This window comes from Gracilinanus agilis, chromosome 1, assembly GCF_016433145.1.
Source record: "Gracilinanus agilis isolate LMUSP501 chromosome 1, AgileGrace, whole genome shotgun sequence".
In the NCBI taxonomy this organism is placed as follows: Eukaryota; Metazoa; Chordata; class Mammalia; order Didelphimorphia; family Didelphidae; genus Gracilinanus; species Gracilinanus agilis.
The window spans coordinates 716,458,573-716,480,519 of record NC_058130.1 but is presented as its reverse complement, the minus strand read 5'-3'; the positions used below and the strand labels follow the sequence as shown (position 1 = coordinate 716,480,519).

General features: G+C 51.2%; 1 protein-coding gene across 1 annotated transcript; it reads right to left on the bottom strand.

The window, feature by feature from the left end:
• Window positions 1–357: 357 nt before the first annotated feature.
• SEMA6B (semaphorin 6B) lies at window positions 358–17,602 on the bottom strand. Its single transcript, XM_044658494.1, has 17 exons — window positions 17,536–17,602; window positions 13,391–13,557; window positions 13,089–13,212; window positions 12,734–12,794; window positions 11,690–11,752; window positions 11,446–11,547; window positions 10,916–11,006; window positions 10,377–10,496; window positions 9,844–9,932; window positions 8,977–9,194; window positions 8,452–8,583; window positions 7,564–7,713; window positions 5,870–6,052; window positions 5,508–5,648; window positions 5,208–5,285; window positions 3,233–3,291; window positions 358–2,625 (listed from the first exon to the last, which is right to left on the bottom strand). Exons 1-17 carry the CDS (start codon window positions 17,547–17,549, stop codon window positions 1,661–1,663), a joined length of 2,757 nt encoding a protein of 918 aa, XP_044514429.1. The 5' UTR covers window positions 17,550–17,602; the 3' UTR covers window positions 358–1,660.
• Window positions 17,603–21,947: the final 4,345 nt, after the last annotated feature.

The window sequence follows — 21,947 nt, the reverse complement described above, 5'->3', positions numbered from 1 at the left end:
CATGTGGCTCAGTTGCAGTGCCCCAGGGCTCAGGCACCAACTCCCCTTGTACTACTGCTGCTGCTGTTAAATAATCTTACATTTCTAGAACATTTTCCCAATTTTGAACTGATTTCTATTCCACCACTCTGTGAGGTAGGTAGTTTGAGTATTTGTATCCCCATTTCACTGGTGAGGAAACTGAGGCCCAGAGGTGACTTGACCAAGATCACACAAATCCTGGGTGCACACCCAGGGCCTCCCACTCACACAGCTCCTTCCCAGAGTGGGCCTCCAGCCACAAACCCACAGCCCTGGGATCCACCACATCAGCCAGCCAAGGCGGATGAGAGCTAAAGACAGGGCCCAAGCAGTGGGTGTTGTAAACAGAGTTTTATTTGGGGGTGGGGGGAGAGGGCTAATTTCCAGAGTTAATACAGAGCACAGCTGTTGCATGCATGACCTGTAGGTCAAAGGTGGAAGGTCACAGGTCACGAGAGGATGGGAGGTGTTGGGGACCCTCTCCCCGCCCCGGGGCCCTATTTACAGGGGCGCATGGCGATGGGCCCTGACCCCCCCAGGACCCTCTCCCCTGAGCCACACCAAACCCGAGCCCTTTAGGCAGCAATGGCTGCAGCGTCTGGAGCATGGAGTGAGGGATTGGGGGGGTGAGGTGGGGAGGCTGGGTTGGCATCCCACCTCAGAACTGCTCCTCTGCCACATCCGAGCCCCGTGGAGCCTGGATCTCCTGCTAGAAACCTCCCCAGATGGGTCCCGGCAGCCTGGATCTGCACCCCCTTGTCTGAGACAGACCCATGACCCCAACATTCCAGCAGCAGCCCCTGTGGACAGGCACACCCTCTCCCACTGTCCCCTTCCTCCAAAATGGACACGGGCATGCACACGCTCACACACACATATACCGACCCACCAACCCCCCCACATACACACACGCACGCACACACACACACCCCACTCGTAGGACCCCTGGCCGAGGGGGACGTTGGGGGGGAAGGGAGAGATACCCAGGGGGGCAGGGGAGGGGAGGCTCTGCCCAGGCCATGGCCCCTGCACATGGGGGCAATTCCTTGGCCTGTCCCACTGAGCCTGAGATTGTGCAATTCATTAAAAAAAGAGAAAGAAAAAAGAAAATCAATCAGGAGAATGGCAGATAAGAAATTATAGACCAGCCTCCAAACATAGGGGTCAGAGGACTTGGAGCTGGAAGGGACCTGAAGACACCATCTAGTCCGATCTAGTCCCTCATTTTACAGGGCCCGAGGCCCAAAGAGGTGAGATGACTTGCCCACAGTCACAAAGCTAGTCAGAGGCAGAGCCTGGATTGGAACCCAGACCCTCTGACTCCAAATCCTTCCCACCCCAGACCGGCACAGCTTCTTCCGACCCCCAAGGGAAGGGATGAACTCTCTTGTGCTTCTTGTGTAGCTCCCTGGGGGTGACGCGTTGGGCAGGTGTGAGAAGGAACCCTAACTTCCCATGAGCACCCCGCTCTGAGGAGGACCAGGGCTGGCTGTCGCTTTAATGAGGGCTGGGGGCCATCTTTTGCCCGGCCAGCTTCTTCCTGTGCCCGAGCTGGCGGGCGATGCCTGGGTCCCCTCGCCAGGGAAGTGGAGGCCAGGACGATTTTGGGGGGCATTGATGGGCGGTGTCCCCCGACTCTTTACTGCACAGGGGGTGCAGTCCTCTCGGGCCCGTAGGGGAGTAAGCGGGCGAAGTCTGTGAGCGGGCGGGGGCGGCGGGCATGGTGAGGCTCCCCGGGGCGACTCTCCCCGCTGCCGCTGTTGAAGGTGTGGGTGCGTCGCAGGGCCGGGGCGGCGTGGCCACTGTGGCCGCTCCTCGTCAGGCTCCCCGTGGGAGGGCTCCAGGGCCGGGAGAGGCTGTCAGTGGCTGGGTCCAGGTGGCCCGTAGGTGCTGAGACTACCCGCCGCCGATCGGGGCTGGCGTGGGGCGTGATGGGGAACTCGACGTACGAGGCCCGGCCCGGCCTGCCTTGGGAGGGAGCCCCGCCGCCCCCTTGGTCCCGGCCTCCCGCCATGGCCGAGGGCAGGAAACGCACATCGCCCCCCGCTTCGGGGTCTGGCCCGTGGCCGCCACCGCCAGGGTGAAGCAGAATGATGGAAGATGAGGAAGAGGCAGCACCGAGGGACGAGGCGTTTCCGGAGGGGTCGCGGAGGGCGGTGTGCAGGACACCCGGACTCTGCTCCCAGGCCCGCCGCTGCAGGCCGCTGGGGCAGCGCTTCTGCTGCAGCGGCGTCTGCTCCGGCGTGGGCAGGAGGCCCGAGGCGAGTTCGTGTTGCCCGGCCTGCAGCAAGGCTGCCTGGGGCCAGCCGTTCTGCATGAGCGGGGCCAGCAGCGTCTCCGGGGGCCCGGCCCGGGGCCCCGCCCCCCCACGCCGCTCGCCCAGGCGGCTCACGCTCACCACCTGGCCCTCCCCGCCGTGCGCCAGGATCGCCTCCTTGTCCTTGCGGCGAGCCAACTCCCGGCGGTCCCGGTGCCCCACGAACCAGCAGACGCTGAAGCCCGAGACCACGGCCCCGATGACAAAGGCAGCCACCGAGGAAGTCACCAGCAGGTTCACGGACACGAGGCCAGCCCGCTCCTCCATGAAGCTTTCCCGAAGGAGCCCTGGGACAGGTGGGGGGCGGGGGTTAGACCCAAGAGGACGGCCCCACCCCGCCACCTTCCTGCTGACCAAAGAGGGAAAGGGCAGGCTCCCAACCCATTGCCCCTCCCTGTCTGCCTTAGCTGTATGTAGCCATCTATTGACTTATTAAAACCCTCACTTTCCTTCTCAGAATCAATACTGTGTATCGGTTCGGAGGCAGAGAATCGGGAAGGGCTGGGCAGTGGGGCTTAAGTGACTTGCCCAGGGTCCCACAGCTAGGAAGTGTCTGGGCCCCCTCGCTGTCCCCTCTTAGTTTGTCTTAGCATCCGTTGGTATTGCCTGTGGTCCTCAGTAATCAGCACTTGCCCTTAGCATCTCTTAGCTTATCTCCTTCCATTTCCCTTGGCATCTGTCTCCCTCTATGTCCTCCTAGCCCAGAGAGCCTCACTGTCCCAAAAGGCTTGGGCAGACATAGGCAGCACCAAGCATGATTTATGGGAACAGGCCAGGCTCTCTCCCTCTTGGAGGTGCTGGGGGCTGGAGGGCGGCTCAAAAAGTGCCCCTTCCTCAGGAGACACTGGCAGACTAGGTGAGGTGAGGCCCCCTCCTCAATCCTCAAGAACTCACCAGTACAGTCCCCTAAGCCAGATGTGCTAGCTCCAGAGATATCCTGGTCAAAGGTAGCCCTGTGAGAAGAAAGGAAGAAAGGAAGGGAGGAAGGGGCAGAGGAAGAGAGGAAAGGAGGAAGAAAGGAAAGAAGGGAGGAAGGAAAGGAGGGAGGGAGAGAAGGGAAGAAGGAAGGAGGAAAAAAGGAGGAAGGGAGGAAGGAAGGGAGAAAAGAAGGAAGGAAGGAAGGAAGGAAAGAAGGAAGGAAAGAAGGAAGGGAGAGGAGGGAAGGAGGAAGAAGGGGAAGGAGGAAGAAGTGAGGAAGGAAGGAAAGAAGTAAGGAAGTAAAGAAGGGAGAGAGGAAGGAAGGAGGGAGGAAGAAAGGAAGGAAGGGAGGGAGGGAAGAAAAGAGCATTTATTCAACACCACCTATGTTCCAGGTACTTGTGCCAAGCACTTTACAACTATCATCTCATTAGATCTACACAATGACCCTTGGAGGTAGGTGCTGTTATTATTTCCATGTTACAGATGAGAAAATGGAGGCCAACAGTTTACCAACTGCCTTGCCCGGGGTCACGTAGCTAGTGTCTAAAGTCAGATTTGAACCTAGACTTCCTGACTCTCCACAGGGTTGGCTGTTGTACCATCTAGCTGTCCCATGGGGGTACAGGCAGAGAAAGGGAGGGATCAGGACCCTCCAGAGTCTCTTCCCCATCAATTCATACCCTTTCATTCTTGTTTCTGGCAAGGGTTTCTCATTTGATCACACATTTAGAGCTAGAAGGAACCTTTGAGAGCATCTGGTCCAGCTTCTTCATTTGACAGATGAGACTACCCAAGTCTAGAGAAATTGAGTGATTTCTCTGAAGTCACACAGCTGAGCTGAATTGGGACCCATGCCTTCAGACTCCCAATCCATCATTCTGCTCCTCCAGACCTTCATTATTAGGGACTGGCAGGGACTTGGGGAGGCCACCAAAGAGAGCTTAAGAGAAGGTTCCCCCAGCTATCTGTGAACTTTTAAAATCCCAGCTCCCATTTGTGTAGTTCTTTAAGAGGCAAATAGGGTTAAGGGACTTGCTCAGGGTCACACAGCTAGTAAGTGTTTGAGGCCAGATTTGAACTCAGGTTTTCCTGACTCCAGACCAAGCCACTTAGCTGCCCTGGCTGTAAGATTACAAAGTACTTTCCTCACAATAAACCTATGAACCAGGTCATCATCATGTATCCCCTCCATCTTATAGAGAAGGAAAATGGGATTCTGAAGAGAAGTAACTCTGGGAGAATGCCACACTCACATAAGGCAGGCAAGTAGGGGAAGCTGAAGGAGCAATGGATTTTGAGACAGAGGGCCCAAGTTCAACTTCCGACTAGGCTGTGCCCCTTGGAGGAAGTCACTCAAATTCTCTGGGCCTGTTTCCTCAATTAGAAAGTGGGGGTGGGGTGAGGGAGTTGGAGTGGATTTCCTTTTTCTGCTTAAAGTCTTCTGATCTTATGAATCTTGGTCCTGACATTTATTAAACTGCAATCTGCATGAGGTCAGGGACTGTCCTCATTAACCTGGTCTCTCCCCTGGCTCCTTGCCCAGGGCTTTGGACACAGGAGATGCTTTCTCACTGTTTCTTGTCACTTGTGTGACATTAGGCAAGTCACTTCTCCTGGAGTCCTAGTTTCCCCATCTGTGAAATGAGGGCATTGGAGTATAGACAAAGGAATTCAAATCAATCACCATTTATTAAACACCTACTATATGCAAGGCAGTCAGCAACCCTGCAGTCCTTTTACCTTCAGTGTTGGAGAAGGAACTTGAACCCAGATCCCCTGAATCTTTTTGTCTATTGGATCCCATTGCCAACCGCAGAGGCTCAGAGGTATACACTCAGGCCACAAAATACTGTTCCTATCTTCCCTCTCTCCCAGGGATGCTTTGGGGCTTAATTTTATGTGATGAACAGAGAGGTAGAGACTTCCTCTTCCTCAGCTCACCCCTTACCTGGTGCCTGGGGCCAGGAAGATGCAGGAACCGTCTGGTGTCCAGCCACAGTAGGGGTCCTGGCTGCCAATGCAGTTCCTGGAGGGTAGGAAGAAAGGGGGAGGGAGAGGAGGAGAAGTAAGAGAGCCTGGCTTCCTTCCTTGGGCATGGGTCTCCCCAAAGCTCCCACAGCCTCCAGCTTTTCTACCATTTCCCCTAGACTTCTGCTTCCCCAGAGCCCCCAAAAGACCCAGACCACCCTGACCTCTAGCTAGTGCTTCCCCCAAACTCAAAGAGCAGCTGAGGCTGGAGGAAACTCACTTCATGCAGCCCGAGTGCTGCTGACAGCGGGCCACTGGCACACGGACTACACATCGAGGGAAGGCTACGAGCAGGGCACCCGCCGTGGGGTCAATCTCCAGGCTCAGCAGCCTCCGGCTCTCCTCAGGGCCACGCCCGCACCTGGTAGGAAATGGGATCAGCTGGGCCCTTGGCCAGTTGGGCAGTTGATGGGGAAAGGGGGAGTCTGGGCTAGTTCGAGGCTGTTCTAACAAGCAACCTTCCCTGCCAATTCTGGCAAGTTCCAAAGGGAACTGTGGCTGCCATAGCTCATGGACCTGGGGGCAATACCCTTCCCTCCCTGTGTCCCCTCCTCCAGGCTCCCCCCCACCGCATGTCCCCACCTGTCGGGCCGGTAGGTCTCAAACTCTTCCAAGAAGACACTCTGTTCAGTGGGACCCCGGGGGCTGGTACCAGGTCGGATTAGGAACTTGAGCACGGTGCCCGTGTCAGAACCCAGGAAGACAACGGTCTGGTTCCCCCAGGGCCCTGCACTGGTATCCACAGCCACCCGGGTCAGCTGGTGCCTAGTGGCCAGAGAGAGGAAGATCAGATCTTGGGTAGCAGCTTCCTCTGTGGCCATGCCTACCAAGGGATAGCCACATACCCGCTCAGATGAATAGACTTTAATGGGCACCCAGGACTGTGGGACTCTGCCCCAGACCCACTCAGCCCATTATATGTACCCAGGACACCCACACATAAATATGTAAGCACTGATATAAACATGCCAAGTAATACAATACTTTTCTTTGCACATAGTAGGTGCTTCATGTGTGGATCATTGAATACCAACACAATATATGGACACACAAACACCCATAAATGCACCCTAACCAAGTTTATCTTTCCCCCTACATTTAATTCTCCTTCTGCCTTTAGTATATCTATTGGCAGAAGCATTCTTCTCCCAGGCTCCCATGTACCCAGAGTTGGAGCCATCTTTGACCCTTCTCTTTCCTCCACCCCCAACACACATCCGATTATTTACCTGTGGGGCATCCCTCCTATCCACCTGCTTGCTCCCTTTTATTCTCATTGCTTCTATCCTAATCTTGGCCTTCCTTGCCACAGGCCTGGACCATGCAAAGGCCTCCTAAAAGGCCTTCCCAACTTCTCACGCCCTCTCCTGATCCATCCTAAGAAGCAATAGCCAGAGTCATCTCATTATCTGGCCATGGTCCTCCTTCTGTCCAAATACCTTGTGTGGCTCCTTAGAGTTTCCCAGGTAAAGTTCAAACTTTTCTGCCTGATATTTAAGGTCCACCCACCCCCCAGTCTCACCCCATTGCCTGTCCAGCCTCATCTCATTACTCTCTAATCAAACTGGGAAATGTTCTGTCTCTAAGCCTGGTCCAGGCTCCCTAGCCTCTCCCTTTGTTCCTACTGTTCCCATAGGGCCACAGTGCCCTCCCTTCCATCTTGTCCTGGCCAATTCCTAGCATCGGCAGCCCCTCTGTCTCCCCGCCCCCTGCAGTCTCTTTTCTCATGACCTAGGTCAATAAATGCCTTCTCCCTCCCCTCTGGCACCACACTCTGCTCTCCCCTCTTCATTTCTCCCCAGTTTTCCACACACCTGAAATTCCTCCTCCTCCCTTGAAGGACATTCTGCATTATTACTACCAAATATTGTATATTAGGCTCATCCGAGGTTGTGACTCATCCTTCTATGTCTTCACTGACTAGGGAATCATAAAGGCAGGGACGCCATTTTTGCTAAATTTGGTATCTCTCCTGACACTGAGCACAGGACTCTGTACACAGTAGGTACCACATAAAGGTTTACCGAATAATATGTCTGTGCTGACAGACATGCCAATGCACACATGCCAAGATAGCTGTGAGCAGACACTGATGATTCCCAGCCCTTTATACCACCAATATAGGTCCAAGTCAACATTTGACTTAGACTGGAAAGAACAAACACATTAATACGTGATGACATGGATTTCTATATGAATCTCCCTCCGACCCACAAGGCTTTGTTTTTTTTCCTCCATAAGCAGACAGCCCTCTATCCGCTTCCCCAGGCACTTACCGGGCAAGGGTGCGCACGATCCAGGGGGCATGTCCCAGGGAAGGGACGGCCTCGTCCATAAGGGGGTGGGTCTTGACAAAGTTGAGGATCTCATCAGGGAAGGCACTGGAAGCATTGTAGGGCATTCCAGGGGCTGCACAGAGCCCAGGCCTGAAGGAAGGGGAGGAAGGTCAGGAGCTGGGCAAGGTCCAGAGAGCTGATCCACTGCAGCCACAGAACCCTGCTATCTTGGGCTGGGTGTCAAGCAACGTGGGGAAGGGGAAGGATAGCTGATTGGAGTCAGAGAAGACGGGCTCAAATTTGTGCTTTGCCACTTACTAGCTCCATGTGCCTCGGGAGCTGTTACTTGCCCTTTCCAGGCATCTGTTTGAAGCCCTTCTCAAAATAATGTTTTTAAATGCATAAAATAAAACACATAAGATAACAAAGGAAACCACCGATATTAAAAGTTATTGAAATATTTTTGAAAAGTATCCAGACCTCAAGTTAAGAACCCGTGGCCTAAATGAGCTCTGAGGATCCTTGAACTCTGATTTTCTTGTGAACCGAGTCCTAGCCAAGCCTTTGTTCTAGTCCTATGGCTGCTTGGTACCAGGGACAAGGGTAAGGGTCTACCTCCTAGCTTTCCTGGCTTCTTTCAAGCCCCAGCTAAAATCCCACTTTCTATCTGATACCTTTTCTGATCCCCCTTAATTCTAGGGGTTTCCATCTGTTGTTTATCTCCAGTTAATGCTACACATATTTGTTGTCCACGTATCATGTTTTCCGCCTTAGAATAGATGCTTCTTGAGGAGAGGGATTGCCTTCTGCTTTTCTTTGTATCCCCAGAACTTAGCACAGTGCCTGGCACCTCGTTTGCACTTCCTAAATGCTTACTGACTGACTCACCGGGGCTTGGGTACTAGCTCTTCAGGCACTGGGGTCCAGATGGACTCGGGTGACTTCTGTTCTCGAAAACGGCCCTCAAAGACAGCGGCCACCTGGCCCATGTCGAAGGCGCAGACAGCGGATCCGGGGATACTGTATGGGAGAGAGCATATAAGGATGGAGATGTCAAAGGAGAGCTAGAGAAAGGAACCTGGGGGCAAGACTTGGGGACAGAGGGAATTCAGGATTGGCAGTGAGTTAGGGACATGGAAAATTTAAGGACGTAAGAGTTAAGTGCTTGGGGATCTGGGGATCTGGAGAGTCGATATGGGTGCAAAGTTTCAGTGAGGGCTAGGAGTGCAGGGTGAATAAGCTACCCAAAGGATGTGTTTCCTGGGAGCCTCAGTAGAGATAGAGAGAAGTTTGGGTGGCCAAATGGAAGGGAAGCCAGTCTTCCACTTAGCCTTGAGACCCTGGAACTAAAGAATACCCCGCTACCAGGCTTTGGATAGGGGCCTCTCTAGCGCCATCCCCTGTTCTAATGACCTGTTACTGGGGGTAGAAAAGAGAGCCAGGATCACAGGACGGCCTCCTAAATTGAGGATGCCAGTGGCTGCTTGGAGAACGTTGAAATAGAAGTGGGAGTCTCCGGGCACAGAGCAGTTGAGTCGGGCTTTCAGGAAGGACGTCCATTGCTTCTCCAATACTCGAGGGGAGCCACCCACATCATTCTTGCATACACGGCCCACACGAGACACCACAACCTGTAGGGTAGACCTAGTGGGTCACATAGCCCATCCACTGCCCACACTTCGACTCCCACATGACAGAAATCAGAGAGCAGAGTAGTCTTATAGAAAGAACCCCAGTCCTAAATTGTGTTAACATTCTGGCAATGACACTAACTCACTGAATGACCTAGGAAAGTTATTCTTTTCTGTGAGCCTCAGCTTTCCCATCTGTAAAGTAGGGGGTTGGACTGGATGACCTCTAAGAGCTCTTACAGTTCTAAGGATTTGGGGATTTGGGGCATTTTTTTCCAATGGAGAGACATGTAAAAGTGGTATGGGATGAGTGCCTTAAGTTCTGGTCCTGTTTCTGCTATTGCTATGCCATTTTTTAAAGCCACTTCCCCTCTCTGGGGCCTCAGTTTTCTTATTTTTAAAATGGGTTGCTGGAAGGGTCCACTGAGATAACAGACATGAGAGTTGTTTGGAAAACATCAGACCTAGCATGAACGCAAGAAATCCTTCTCCCAGTAGTACCCAGCTAGTACCTAGCTCCGGGCTGGGCACATTCTACAAACTCACTTTGGTGACCATTATGGGTTAGACCTGGAGGCACCAAAGCTTATTTCTGGGAGGGTATTTGGCCTGCTATGTCCCTCCTTCCCTTCCCCAGCCAGGGGCTCACCTTCTCTAGGTAGTTGAATTCCATGGCAATCTCTCGGAAAAAGAAATACACATGACTCCCCCATTCCACGGCATGGACGAAATAAGGCTCTGTGGGTCAAGGATGAGAGGAAGGGAAGAGGTCAAGGCCTAACCCTTCCCTTGAGATGAGATACTTCCTAGGGCGAGAACTTTTAGGACACACAGAGGACCTGGACTAAGTGGCTGAGGGAAATAAAAGGAGCTCTTAATGATGACAAGTGAATTCTTTTTTTTTTTTTTTTTCAAGGGAGTTGGGGCAGGGGGTAGGGGCTGGAATCCTAAAATGAAAAGACTTCAAAGATCATCCTGCCCAGACTCTAGCTCCAAGGCCTATGAGGTGAGGAGCTGATCTCTCTCTCTCTCTCTCTCTCTCTCTCTCTCTCTCTCTCTCTCTCTCTCTCTCTCTTTCATCGCTAGAGGTAGGGCTCTTGGGGCTGAGAAGGAAAGTCTCTGATTACGGTGGGGGACGAGGACTGGGCTGCCTTTCCTCCCCCCCCCTTCCCAGCTCCTCACCTTTGAACCACTTGGAATCGTGTTTGACTGTGCGGAGTGTGGGGCTGTCGCCCAGACTTCGGTAGATGACAGCGTCGATGGCCAGGAAGTCGGTGACCGTGGCTGTGAAAAGCATCCCGCCTGAGTGGGGAATGAGAGAGGGGCAAAGAAGTGGGATCAGGGATGATTCTACAGATTCTAAGCATTCACAAAACCATCTATACAATGGGCAACTCTTTTCCCTTCTGGCCCAGAGGATGAGCCTACAGTAGCCATTCACCCGCTGTGGGTCTTTTTGTCATCCGTGCAATGGGTGACCCCCGCCCTTCCCTCTTGGCTCACCAGGGCTAACACACAGGGTGAAGGGATGGGGGAAATGGATGTGGCGTTACTAGCCTTTGCACAGAAATTTCTCCATAAGGGAAGTGTACATAGAAGGTTAGTGTTTCACCAGAAGACCCAAAGTATTTAAGGGCTGACTAGAGGCCTAACCCTGAGCTTCAACCCTGGCCCATGGCTGAGCCTAACACTCACCAGAGCCCCAAGCCAGGGACACTCACCGGAGAAGAGGGCGACATTGGCATGCTTAGGGTCATAGGGGCATCGGGCCATGCCACTGATGTTGTCTCCCAGAGGCTCTAGGGTGTCCATCTGCAAGAGCCAGGAGTGGGGTGAAAAAGGGGCGAGCGATCCCAGAGCCTTTTCTCTCCTGTCTCAGCCCGACAAAATCATTCTACCTGTCTACCCCTTTCCAGAGAGGAGAGACATCTACAAATTTCTTTCAGATTCAACGGGTAAATCTCAAGAGTGGGCATAACCTATTCTGGATCCAGAGCCAGAGCCCACAAGCCTCAACTGGGAAAACAATTGGCACATCCCTAGGATGAGGATGGAGTTAAGGGCAGGAACATGGGCAAGCAGGGCCGGGACTGGGACAGTGTTACAACTCATGTTTTATCTAAGGTGGGATAAGAAAATTGCAGCCTCCCCTCACCTAATGGCATGGCAAGAGGTAGACAAGGGTAGGGATAGGGCCAAGTATAGCTAGAATTGGCACAGCCAAGCAGCACCCAGTAGGACCAGGACTCACACTATAGTTAGCACAGATGGGGTTGAAAGCATTGGACCCACACACGAAGAGGGTGTTATCATCTCGAACCAGTAGCACCTTCACAAAGTTACGGCACTCGCCCTGAGGAAGAAGAAAAGCATCATGGGGATGGGAGGAAGGCTTAGAGCCACTTGCCTGGACAGTCCTGAGGGGAAGGGGCATGAGTGTGAAAATGAGCTTCCCTGCCTGGATCTGGAATGGGGAGAAATGAGCTTCCACTCACCTCCTGCTTCCCTTTCATTCGACAGATGTTAATGTCATTTGGATTTGATTGCCAGGTCAGCTTCTGCAGAAACAGAATTAGTGCCATAAGGCTGAAGGGAAGGAACTTGTGCCCATGGCTGGAATGGATGGGGTTGGGTGGTTTTCAGATAGTCTAGGGTGTGTGTGTGTGTGTGTGTGTGTGTGTGTGTGTGTGTGAGAGAGAGAGAGAGAGAGAGAGTGAGAGAGAGAGAGAGAGAGAGAGAGAGACAGAGACAGAGACAGAGAGACAGAGAGACAGAGACAGAGAGACAAAAAGAAGAAAAAGGAGGAAGGGGAAGAGGAGAAGGAAAGAAAAGGACAGAGGAGAAGGGAGGGGAGGGAACAGAAGAGAAGCTGGTGCTGAGCAGGGAAGGGAAACCATATCTATAGCTGAGAATAATAATAGCAACAACAAACTTTTACTTCTATACTTTTGGATTTATAGAAGGCCAAGCAGTCTAAATGTACTGTTATAATCCCCCTTTTAGAGATGAGGAAACTGAGGCTTAGGGAGGTGAAATGATTTGTCCAGGGTCAAACAACTGCTAAAGATCAGAGCCAGAATTTGATACTAGGTCTCTTCTTACTTTAAATCGAGCACTCAAGTGCTCAGGGATGTAGCATGGTATAGTGCAAAATACGTGGTTTGGAATAAGAAGAGACCTGGGTTCAAATTCTGATTCAGCCACTTATTCTCTGTGTGGCCTCGGGCAAGTCACCTCACTTCCCTGGGTCTCATTGTCCTTATCTGTATGCAAGAGTGGTGAGAAGGTGGTAGGATGAGGAGGTTGGGCTGAATGACCTCAAAATCTCTACAATCTCTGGTCCAGAGACCTTCTTTTCACCGGCCAGATGGTCTCCTAGAGGTGGCTCTACAGGGTGTGGGGGGAAGGAGCCAGTCCCTAGGGCTGGGATGGACAAAGGGGTGGCTCTGAGGCACTCCAAGTGGAGCCTGGTTCTGGGATATCTCCCTCCTGCCTCCCTCAGCCCAACCAGATGGGGTCCTCCCCTGCCCCCCACTCACCCGATGGTAGCGCAGTTCACTGGCTGTGGGTGGCTCCAGCTCTACTCGGTAGAGGTTATCCCTGTGAGAGGGGGACCTCGGGCTCAGTGAGGGTTCGGGGCATCCAGACAAACCCTCTGGGCAGCCCTCCCCTACCACCCTGCCACAGACGGGCACCCCACATACCAACACGCTAGCACAGTCCAACATAGGAACATAAAATGTTAACACACCTCCACAGATCCCCCCAAATATCCCAACAAGCCAGTGTAGCCCCACCACGTTGCATGGATATGGCAACACCCAAAGAGCATGCTAAGGGGTCCCAGATGATACCATGCCCGCCCTTTGCCACAACATGCCCACCTGCCCATACCTGTCTCCAATGAACAGGGTCCTGTTGACCCGAAGCATACGTTGAATGTTGAGCCCTTCGGCACTGGAGGCTGGAGGGAAGCGGCTTGGCCCGCTGCCTGTGAACACTGGGTACTGCTTTAAGTCTGGGGGCCACGGAGGGAAGGAAAGTGAGCTGCCCACTCCAGGGAGGCCCCCGGGGAGGGAATGCCTCGGGTCCTTCTCCACCACGATCCCCATCCTCCACAAATCTCTAAGCCCCCTCCCCCAACACCCCTTTCCCCTTCCCCTAAAGCTGACTTGCTTCAAAGCCCCCCAACTTACAATCCCGCGGGGCCACTGCGAGGGGTTGAGGCTCTTCTGGGAAGAGGCCCTGGACGGCTCCCAGCATCAGGGTTAGGATGTGGAGCAGAATGTGGGGCCGGGTCCTCAGCACCGGGAAAGGTGGCAGGCTGGGCGCGGGCATGGTTCTGTGGCCAGGAAGGGGGCTCCTGCGGGGACGAGGGGATGGAGTGCGGACATGGAGCTGACGTTCCCCTAGCCGCCACGAGGGGCCGCCCGAGAGCCGCCCACCTTTCCCGGAGTCCCAGGGCACCCAGGCGCCTCGGGCCAGGAGGGTAGCCCCAGGGATGGGGACCAGACGGGGGCCTGCTTGGGAGAGGCTGCTCTCTGCACACCCGGGTGGGGAGCCCTAACAAGGGTGACTCAATTGAGGCGCTCGCCCCAGGCGGGCAAAGCCGAGGGGTGCCTCGAATCTATAAAATATTCATCTACCCAATATCCCAAGCGCGTCCCGCCATTAGGCGAGAGGGGCCACAATTTTATATTCTGGCCTCGGGCGAAAAAGGAGCTGGTGACAGCGCTGTCCGGTACCAGATGTGGCCAGTTCTTAGGCAGCAGCAGCCCCTCCTGGCTCTCCCTCCTCTGACAGATAACCTTCTCCCCGGCTTCATCTGTCAGCATCTTTCCCTCTCTTGGATGGGTCACCTCCAGGGCAGATTCCAACCCACCAAGCCCTGGGGCAGCCTAGACTTCCCAAGTGGCCGGGAGATGGAGCTGAGGGAGAAACGGGAGGAAGACCTGGGGCACGGACTAGTGCCCTTGTCTTCCCTTTTGGTCCAGCCTCAGAGGGCATCAGTAAGTGGTAAATGTTTCCTCTCTATGGCCTCACCCCAATTGCCCTGCAGTTTTTGTTAAAGATCTCCCTGTCTTTAGCTTTTAGTCAGGATTTCTTACATGATTCCACATATTTTTTCCATGCATTTAAAATTTTTTTTTAAATTTAATGTTCAAAAAACCATTTATTTATTTAATTAAAACTATTTTTCCATGGTGGTTTTTTTTTGTTGTTGCCATTATTCTATGCATTTTTGCCATCTGTAAACTAGATTAAATACTCTTTTATCAACAAACCTCAAAATCACAAAAAAGTCTTACAAAAAAAAAACACCTTACAAAGGGAAGGGATCTGTGAACACTGAAGGCCAATCAGTCTAACCTACTCATTTTACAGTTAGGGAAACTGAGGCCAGAGGGGGCACAGACACTTGTAATCTCTTCAACATTTTGGAAAAGGAGGTGGTTCTCAGTAGCTAACATTTTTCTCCAATACTTTGGAGTTTACAAAGTCTGTGAGACGGGTGGTACAAATATTATTACCATCATTTTATTTTATTTTATTTATATAATATATATATATATATATATTTTAAATCCTTACCTTCCATCTTAGAATCAACACTGGGATTGGTTCTAAGGCAGAAGAGTATATTACCATCATTTTAAAAAGAAAGAAACTGAGCTCAAAGAGATCACACTGCTCTGAGGAAGCCAGGCAAGCACTCCAAAGAAAAGCTTTTAATGCCCATTCCAGGGCTCTTGCCATGCTGCCAGTTTTTCTAGCTTGGTGGCAGAATGAAGAAGGCCCTAGGCTGGAAGTCCAGAGATCTTTGTTCTTGGTCCCATTGACTGGTTAGGTGAAGCCGGGAAGCCCTTTGTTTCCCCATTTTCTCCTCAAAGATCTGGCTAATTCAGTGTGGGCTGGAGCACGTTTTTAGGGGCTTCATGACAGACATCAGGGTTACTGTTTCACAGAGGCCTCTGAGGCAAGTTCATGGCGAAAGGCGGGACTGCTACAATATTGCCATTCACTAGAGTCACAGCAAATGTCTCTCCCCTTCTTCCTGTCTCCCACATTTGCAGGATGGTTTGCAGTCCTGCACTCATTGCTCTTTGGAATCCATTAAACTGTCAGTCTTGGATTACCCATTCAGGGGGTCTTTACTAAGTGCCTGGTTAGAAGGGTGGGAAGTGAAAATGAACTGGAACCTGCTTTGGAGGAGATCCCAGGGGGCAGAGGAAAGAGAGGACAAATGGGGGAGGGTCCTGCATTCAGATCTGACCACAGACAGATTGTGTGACCCTGGGCAAGTCACTTGACCTCATTGCCTAGCCCTTCCCACTCTTCTATCTCAGAACTGATACTCAGTACCCATTCTAAGACAGAAGGTAAGAGTTTTACAAAAAGAGAGAGAGGGAGAACTAACGGTCCTGGGAGGGGCCCCTTAAGGAGCTCCCAGTCTGGGGTTGGGTCTTGGGTGAGCTTTAAAGCAATGGGCTCACCCCCCGCAGATGGAGGCCGGGGAAGAGAAGCCATTCGGGCCCCAGGGGGTGACTGGTAGAAAACAGGAAAGGCTCCCGGATAGAGTCAGCAGGAGGTGGCTGTTCCACTAGCTTGTGATGGTTTCCTTTTCCTGCCCCTTCACCAAGATGTGTGGTTCTGCCTGGCTGTTCCAGGTCCTGCTCTCCATTTCCCCAGCTTCCTGCTTCAACATCCCCCCCCCCCACTCCCTTCTCTTACTGCCCACTCCCGTGTTTGCTCACAGGCTCTCAGTGACGCCTGTTATCCAAGGAGTCATTCTAGCACCTCCAGAATTTGTGTGAAGCTCCCTCCCCGAGCTCGAGCCCGGCTCTTCTTCCCCGGCGTCCCCCCTCCCGCCAGCCAGGGCCTCCTCGCTGTCTCCCCTCCCCAGCAGGGCAGGTTCATTCTGCTCTGGCCCTTTCCAAATCCTCTCCATCCCTCAAGATCCTGTTCAGCCATCGTTCATCCAGGAAGCCTTCTAGGGCTCCTTTGATTTAATTTATTGATTGAAACTCTTACTTTCTGTCTTAGGAGCCATTCTAAGACAGAAGAGCAGCCAGGGCTGGGCCAGGGCTGGTGAACCTTTTAGAGAGTGAGTGCCCAAACAGCAACCCTCACATGCATGTGAACCCCCCTTACCCCACACAGGGGAGGGAGGAAGCGCTCCCACTGGGCCGCTGGGCACAGGGGTGGGTGAAGCGAGGAATGTCCTCAGGCACCTGTGGAGGGGAGGAAAGCAGCTCCCTCCGACACGACACGTGTGCCGGACGTTTGCCAACACGGGGCCAGGCAAAGGGGGTTAAGTGGCATATAGCTAGGAAGTGTCTGAGGCCAGATTTGAACCCAGGTGCTCCTGACTCCAGGCTCAGTGCTCTAACGACTACCCAGGAGCCCCTCTAAGCCTGCTTTAGCCCTCAGTGAGCTCTCTTTACTTTGAGATCCATAGCTTAGGGTGTGTGTGTGTGTGTGTGTGTGTGTGTGTGTGTGTCCCTCCCTGCAAGTCTTGTCTCACCCCAGACTGGGAGAATCCCAGAGGCAGGCCCCGGGCCATCTACCACTTTCCACCCCTCTCACGGGGTGTTTAGTCAAAAACAGGCTGGATGAACACACAAGGCTGACAGGTTAATGGAACCCAAAGTAAACCAAAGTACAGCTGTTACAATATCATGAGCCATCTTGCAAGGAGAGCGAGGCAGGAAAGGGGGGAGACAGCGGCTGGGACTCTAGTGAATGGAATATTGTAGCCTCCACTGCAAACCTGCCCCTGCCTCCCTGTGAGCTGAATGGAGGGTGCGTGCATGCGTGCGTGTGTATGTGTGTGTGTGTGTGTGTGTCTGTGCGCGCGCGCGCGTGTGAGTGTATGAGTGAGTGTGCGAGTGTGTGTGTGTGTGTGTGACATCAACACTGCTGTCTGTCAGAAGGGTCCTGAAAGCCTCCAGCCACAAACACACAGGACACACTTATATATGATACACACCCAAGAGGCACACATGAGACACAGAACATACTCACCCATCACAAATACAGAAACACACATGAGATATACATACATGACACATACACAAGGGACATACATGGAAGACACACACATGCATGAGACACACTCACCCAATACAAACACATGACACGCGACACACACGGGATAAACAAGACAGTCACCCAGTGCACCCACAACACAATATACACATAAGTGACACACAGGAGATACACTCAAACAACACACACACACACACACACACACACACACGAGACACACTCACCCCAAACAAACACAAATACACACACGAGACATATAACTGAGACACACACACACACAGAGTCTCTTTACCCCGAGCTGGACATGGGTGAGCAGGGAATGACGGACGTCTCCTGACTTCGCTCTAGCTCATGTCCTGTTGGTGTCCATGGCCTGAATTCCCTTCGAGAGCTTCATTTCCTCCTCTGTAGAACGATGGTTGCTCAGACAAGCTTTACAGGACTTGGTTATGAAAGACTTCCAAGAACCTCTGGGTGAAAGCAGGGGGAGGGGAGGGGAGAGGGGAAGAGCGCAGAGTTCAGTCTGGGCTTAGCGAAGAGGAGCCTGGGCAGGGAGTCCGAGCACCTGGCTTTGGATTCCATCTCTGCCCCTAATGTGCAGAGTGACCTTGAGCGAGTCAGTCCCCCTCCCTAGGCCTCGGTTTCCTAATCAGAAAAATGACAGGGTTGGACCAATCATCAGACCATCTTTAATGTCTCTCCTGGCTCAGACGTTCGGTGTTCTAACCTATTATCGAAGGATATTTGAGCTATAGAATGCAGATATCAAGAGCAATGAGCCCTTTCCTTCCAGATCTCCAAGCTATCCCTTCCTACTGGTTCCTTCACTGCTGCATCCAAACCTGCTCCAGTCTTTAAACATCCTTCTCTTAACCCTACCCTGCCCTCCACCGAAGCTCTCCTCCTCTAAATAGCCTCCTCATTCAGTGCCAAACTCCCTAGATTGGAAACAAGATTAACTAGGTTCAAATACCACCTCAGCCAGTTCCCATCTGTGTGACTTTGGGCAAGTCACTTCCCTTCTTGGGGCCTCAGTTTTCTCTTTAAAATGGACGAGATGATCCCTGGAGTCCCTCCTCACTCTAATTCAGATCACCCTAGAAAGAGTTCTGTACATCTGTCGTCTGCACTTGCTTTTCATTCATTTACTCCACAGCCCCTCGTGATCTGGTTTCCCATTCGAATATGGTCCAGAAACTATTTTTCCAAAGGTCCCCAAAGCCTTTTGATTAGGAAACAGCTAGGCGGTGCAGTGGATAGAATGCTAGGGCTGGAGGCAGGAAGACGACTTCAGACACTTGCTGGTTTTATGACCCTGAGTAATCTCTTTCAGCCTCAGATTTCCCATCTATAAAATGGGCAGGGAGGTGGCACAGTGGATAGAGAACCAGGTCTGGCATCAGGAACACTCCTCTTCCTGAGTTCAAATCTGGCCTCAGACACAGTAGTTGTGTGACCCTGGGCAAGTCATTTCACTCTGTTTACTTCAGTTTCCTCATCTGTCAAATGAGCTGAAGAAGGAAATGGAAAACTAGTGTCTTTGTCAAGAAAACCCCAAATGGGGTCACAAAGAGTTGGACATAACTGAAAACAACAACAATAACAAAACTGGGGATAATAATAATAGCACCTACCCCACTGGGTTCTTGTGAGGGTCAAATGAGAGAGCTTATGTAAAGCACTCTGCAAATCTAGCTGTTATTAGGCTTAATCCTCTACTTTTCTCAGTCCATACTCCTTTTGAGCTCTTGTAGCATGTTTTATTAAAAACAAACAAAAACCCTTACCTTCCATCTCAGAATCAATACGGTGCAATAGTTCCAAGGCAGAAGAGATAAGGGCCAGGCAATGGAGGTTAAGTGACTTGCCCAGGGTCCCACAGCTAGGAAGTGTCTGAGGTCAGATTTGAACCCAGGACCTCCCATCTCTAGATCTGGCTCTCAATCCACTGAGCCACCCTGCTGCCCTCATCTGTAGCATGCTATACCACTGGCCCTCTCCATCTCTGAGGACATACCTTCCTCCTTGGTCTTTTACAACACAGGTCTTGCTATCAGTCTGGCCACTCTTTCGCCTCCTCTGTTAGGTAACTGCCTTCCTCCCCCACCCTCTAAGTGTGGGTGTCCCCCCTGGCTGTGGCCTTTGGCCTTATTTTTCTCTCTACAATTCTTTTCTCTCTTTACATTCTTCTCCCTTGGTGATCTTGTCTCCTTCCCTGAATTCAAATTTTACCTCTCGGAGGATGGCTCCCATCTCTCGTCCCAGTTTGGCCCCAGCTCCAAGTCTGAATCCTCAGATGCCTGCTGGACATCTCCTCTGTCCCAAGGGCACTTCCACGTCCCAAACCTGAACACGCCCTACCAACGCGCCACTCCTCACAACTCCCCTATCTCCGTCGATGATCCTAATCATGAAGACTCAAAACCTCTAACTCTTCCCTCTTCCTCTCTCTATCCTTACATGAATCAATAATTCTACCAGGCTCCTCAGACTTGTCATATCTGTCCCCTTCCCTCCACTCACACCACCATCAACCTAGTTCCATCTCTCATCACCTGGACTACTGTGACAGTCTTCTTCTTCCTCTTTTAAATAAAACCCTTCCCTTCTGGCTTAGAATTGATACTGTATTTTGGTTTCAAGGCAGAAGAGTAGTAAGGGCTAGGTAATGGGGGTTAAGTGACTTGCTCAAGGTCACAGAGTATCTGAGGCCATATTTGAACCCAGGACCTCCAGTCTCTAGGCCTGGATCTCAATCCACTAAGCCATCTAGCTGACACCTGTAATAGTCTTCTAATTGGTTTTCCTGTTTTCCATCTCTCCCTTCTCCAATCCATCCTCCATACAGCTCTCCAAATAGAATTTCCTAAAACTGCAGAACAGTACAACAGAAACTAGGTATAAACCAATATCTCACATCCTATAGGTAAGGTCAAAAGGAGTATATGATTTGGACATAAAGAGTGATATTAGTGGAACATAGAGTAGTCTACCTGGCAGATCTACGGAGAAGGGAAGAAATTATGATCATACATGCGATGGAGAGTATTATAAGATGTAAAATGAATAATTTTGACTACGTGAAATGAAAAGGTTTTGTATAAACAAGACCAATGTAACCAAGATTGGAAGGGAAACAACAAACTGGGAAAAATGTTTTATAACAAATGCCTCTGACGAAGGTCTCATTTCTCAAATATCTAGAGAACTAAGTCAGATGTATAAGAATATAAGCCATTCCCCAACTGACAAATGGTTAAAGATATGGACAAGCAGTTTTCAAATGAAGAAATCAAAGCCATTAATAATTGTATGAAAAAATGTTCTAAATAGCTCTCGATTAGAGAAATGCAAATGAAAACAACTCTGAGGTACCACCTCATACCTATCGGATTGGCCAATAGGACAGCATAAATGCTGGAGGGGATGTGGCAAAATAGGGACACTAATGCATGGCCCGTCCAGTTGTAAACTGATCCAACCATTCAGGAGGGCAATTTGGAATTGTGCCCAAAGGGATATAAAACAATGCATACCCTTTGATCCTGTAATGCCATGACTAGGTTTGTATCCCGAAGAGATTTAAACAAAGAGGAAAGGACCTGATGTACAAAATTATTTATAGTAGCTCTTTTTGTGGTGGTAAAGAATTGGAACAATTTTTGGTATATGATGGTGATGGAAGACCATTGTGTTATAAGGAATGATGAACTGGAGGATTTCAGAAAGAGCTGGAAAGACCTATGTGAACTGATACGGAGTGAAATAAGCAGAACCAGGAGAACATTGTACACAATAACAGCAATATTGTGGAATGATCAACTGTGAAAGACTTAGCTACTCTCAGCAATGCAATGATCCAGGACAGTTCTAAGGAATTTATGACAAAGAAGGCTATCCACCTCCAGAGAAAGATTGTTGGAATCTGAATGCAGATCAAAGCACACAATTTTTCGCTTTAGTTTATTTGGGTTTTTATTTTGGGGTTTTGGTTTTATATGATTATTCTTACAAAAATGAACAACACGGAAGTATGTCTTGCATGATAATATGCATATAATCCAGATTAAATTGCTTGCCAGCTCTGGGAAGGGGGAAGGGATGGGAGGGAGGGTCTTTCAGGGCTGACATCATCAGGGATCACTACCTCCACTTGTAATCATGGTAGCAATGGAGGCAGGGCAGATCTACCCCCAAAGGCAATGACTTCGAGGAAGCAGAGCTAGAGCCAGGATGGACTGATCCACATTGGCCCAAAGTAACCAGAGAATTCCTTCTTCCTTTGCAAGAATTCTCCTTTACGTATATAGAGCACATCCTTCAGATTTGTGTCAGTTGTGGCAATGATATTATTCCCACTTTACAGATGAAGAATCTGAAGCCAGAGAGGGAAAGTTTCTGTCTCTGTCTTTCTGCGTCTGTTTCTGTCTCTCTCTGTCTCTGCCTGTCTCTCTTTCTCTTTCTGTCTCTCTCGTCACAAGTATCAGAACAGGGATTAAAATTCAAGCTGACTCCAAGGCCACTGATGTCTAAACAGTGTCCCTTATGAGTCACCTTTTTATCCACTGGGTCGGGGAAGCGTGGGGCATGATGGAGGGCGATACTGTGTGCTTCAGAGGGTCAGAACTGCTCTATTTAATCATGTAGACTATATCACCAGTCCTAGCACCGTGGCGTCCTCTTTCCCCAGACCTGGGTCCCAGA

Excerpts from the sequence above, each read along its gene's own strand:
- SEMA6B (XM_044658494.1), bottom strand. Across the intron at positions 11,007-11,445 it reads CCATCTGTGCTAACTATAGT|ATGGACACCCTAGAGCCTCT; the intron begins GTGAGTCCTGGT and ends TGGCTCTTGCAG. Across the intron at positions 10,497-10,915 it reads CAATGTCGCCCTCTTCTCCG|GCGGGATGCTTTTCACAGCC; the intron begins GTGAGTGTCCCT and ends TTCCCCACTCAG.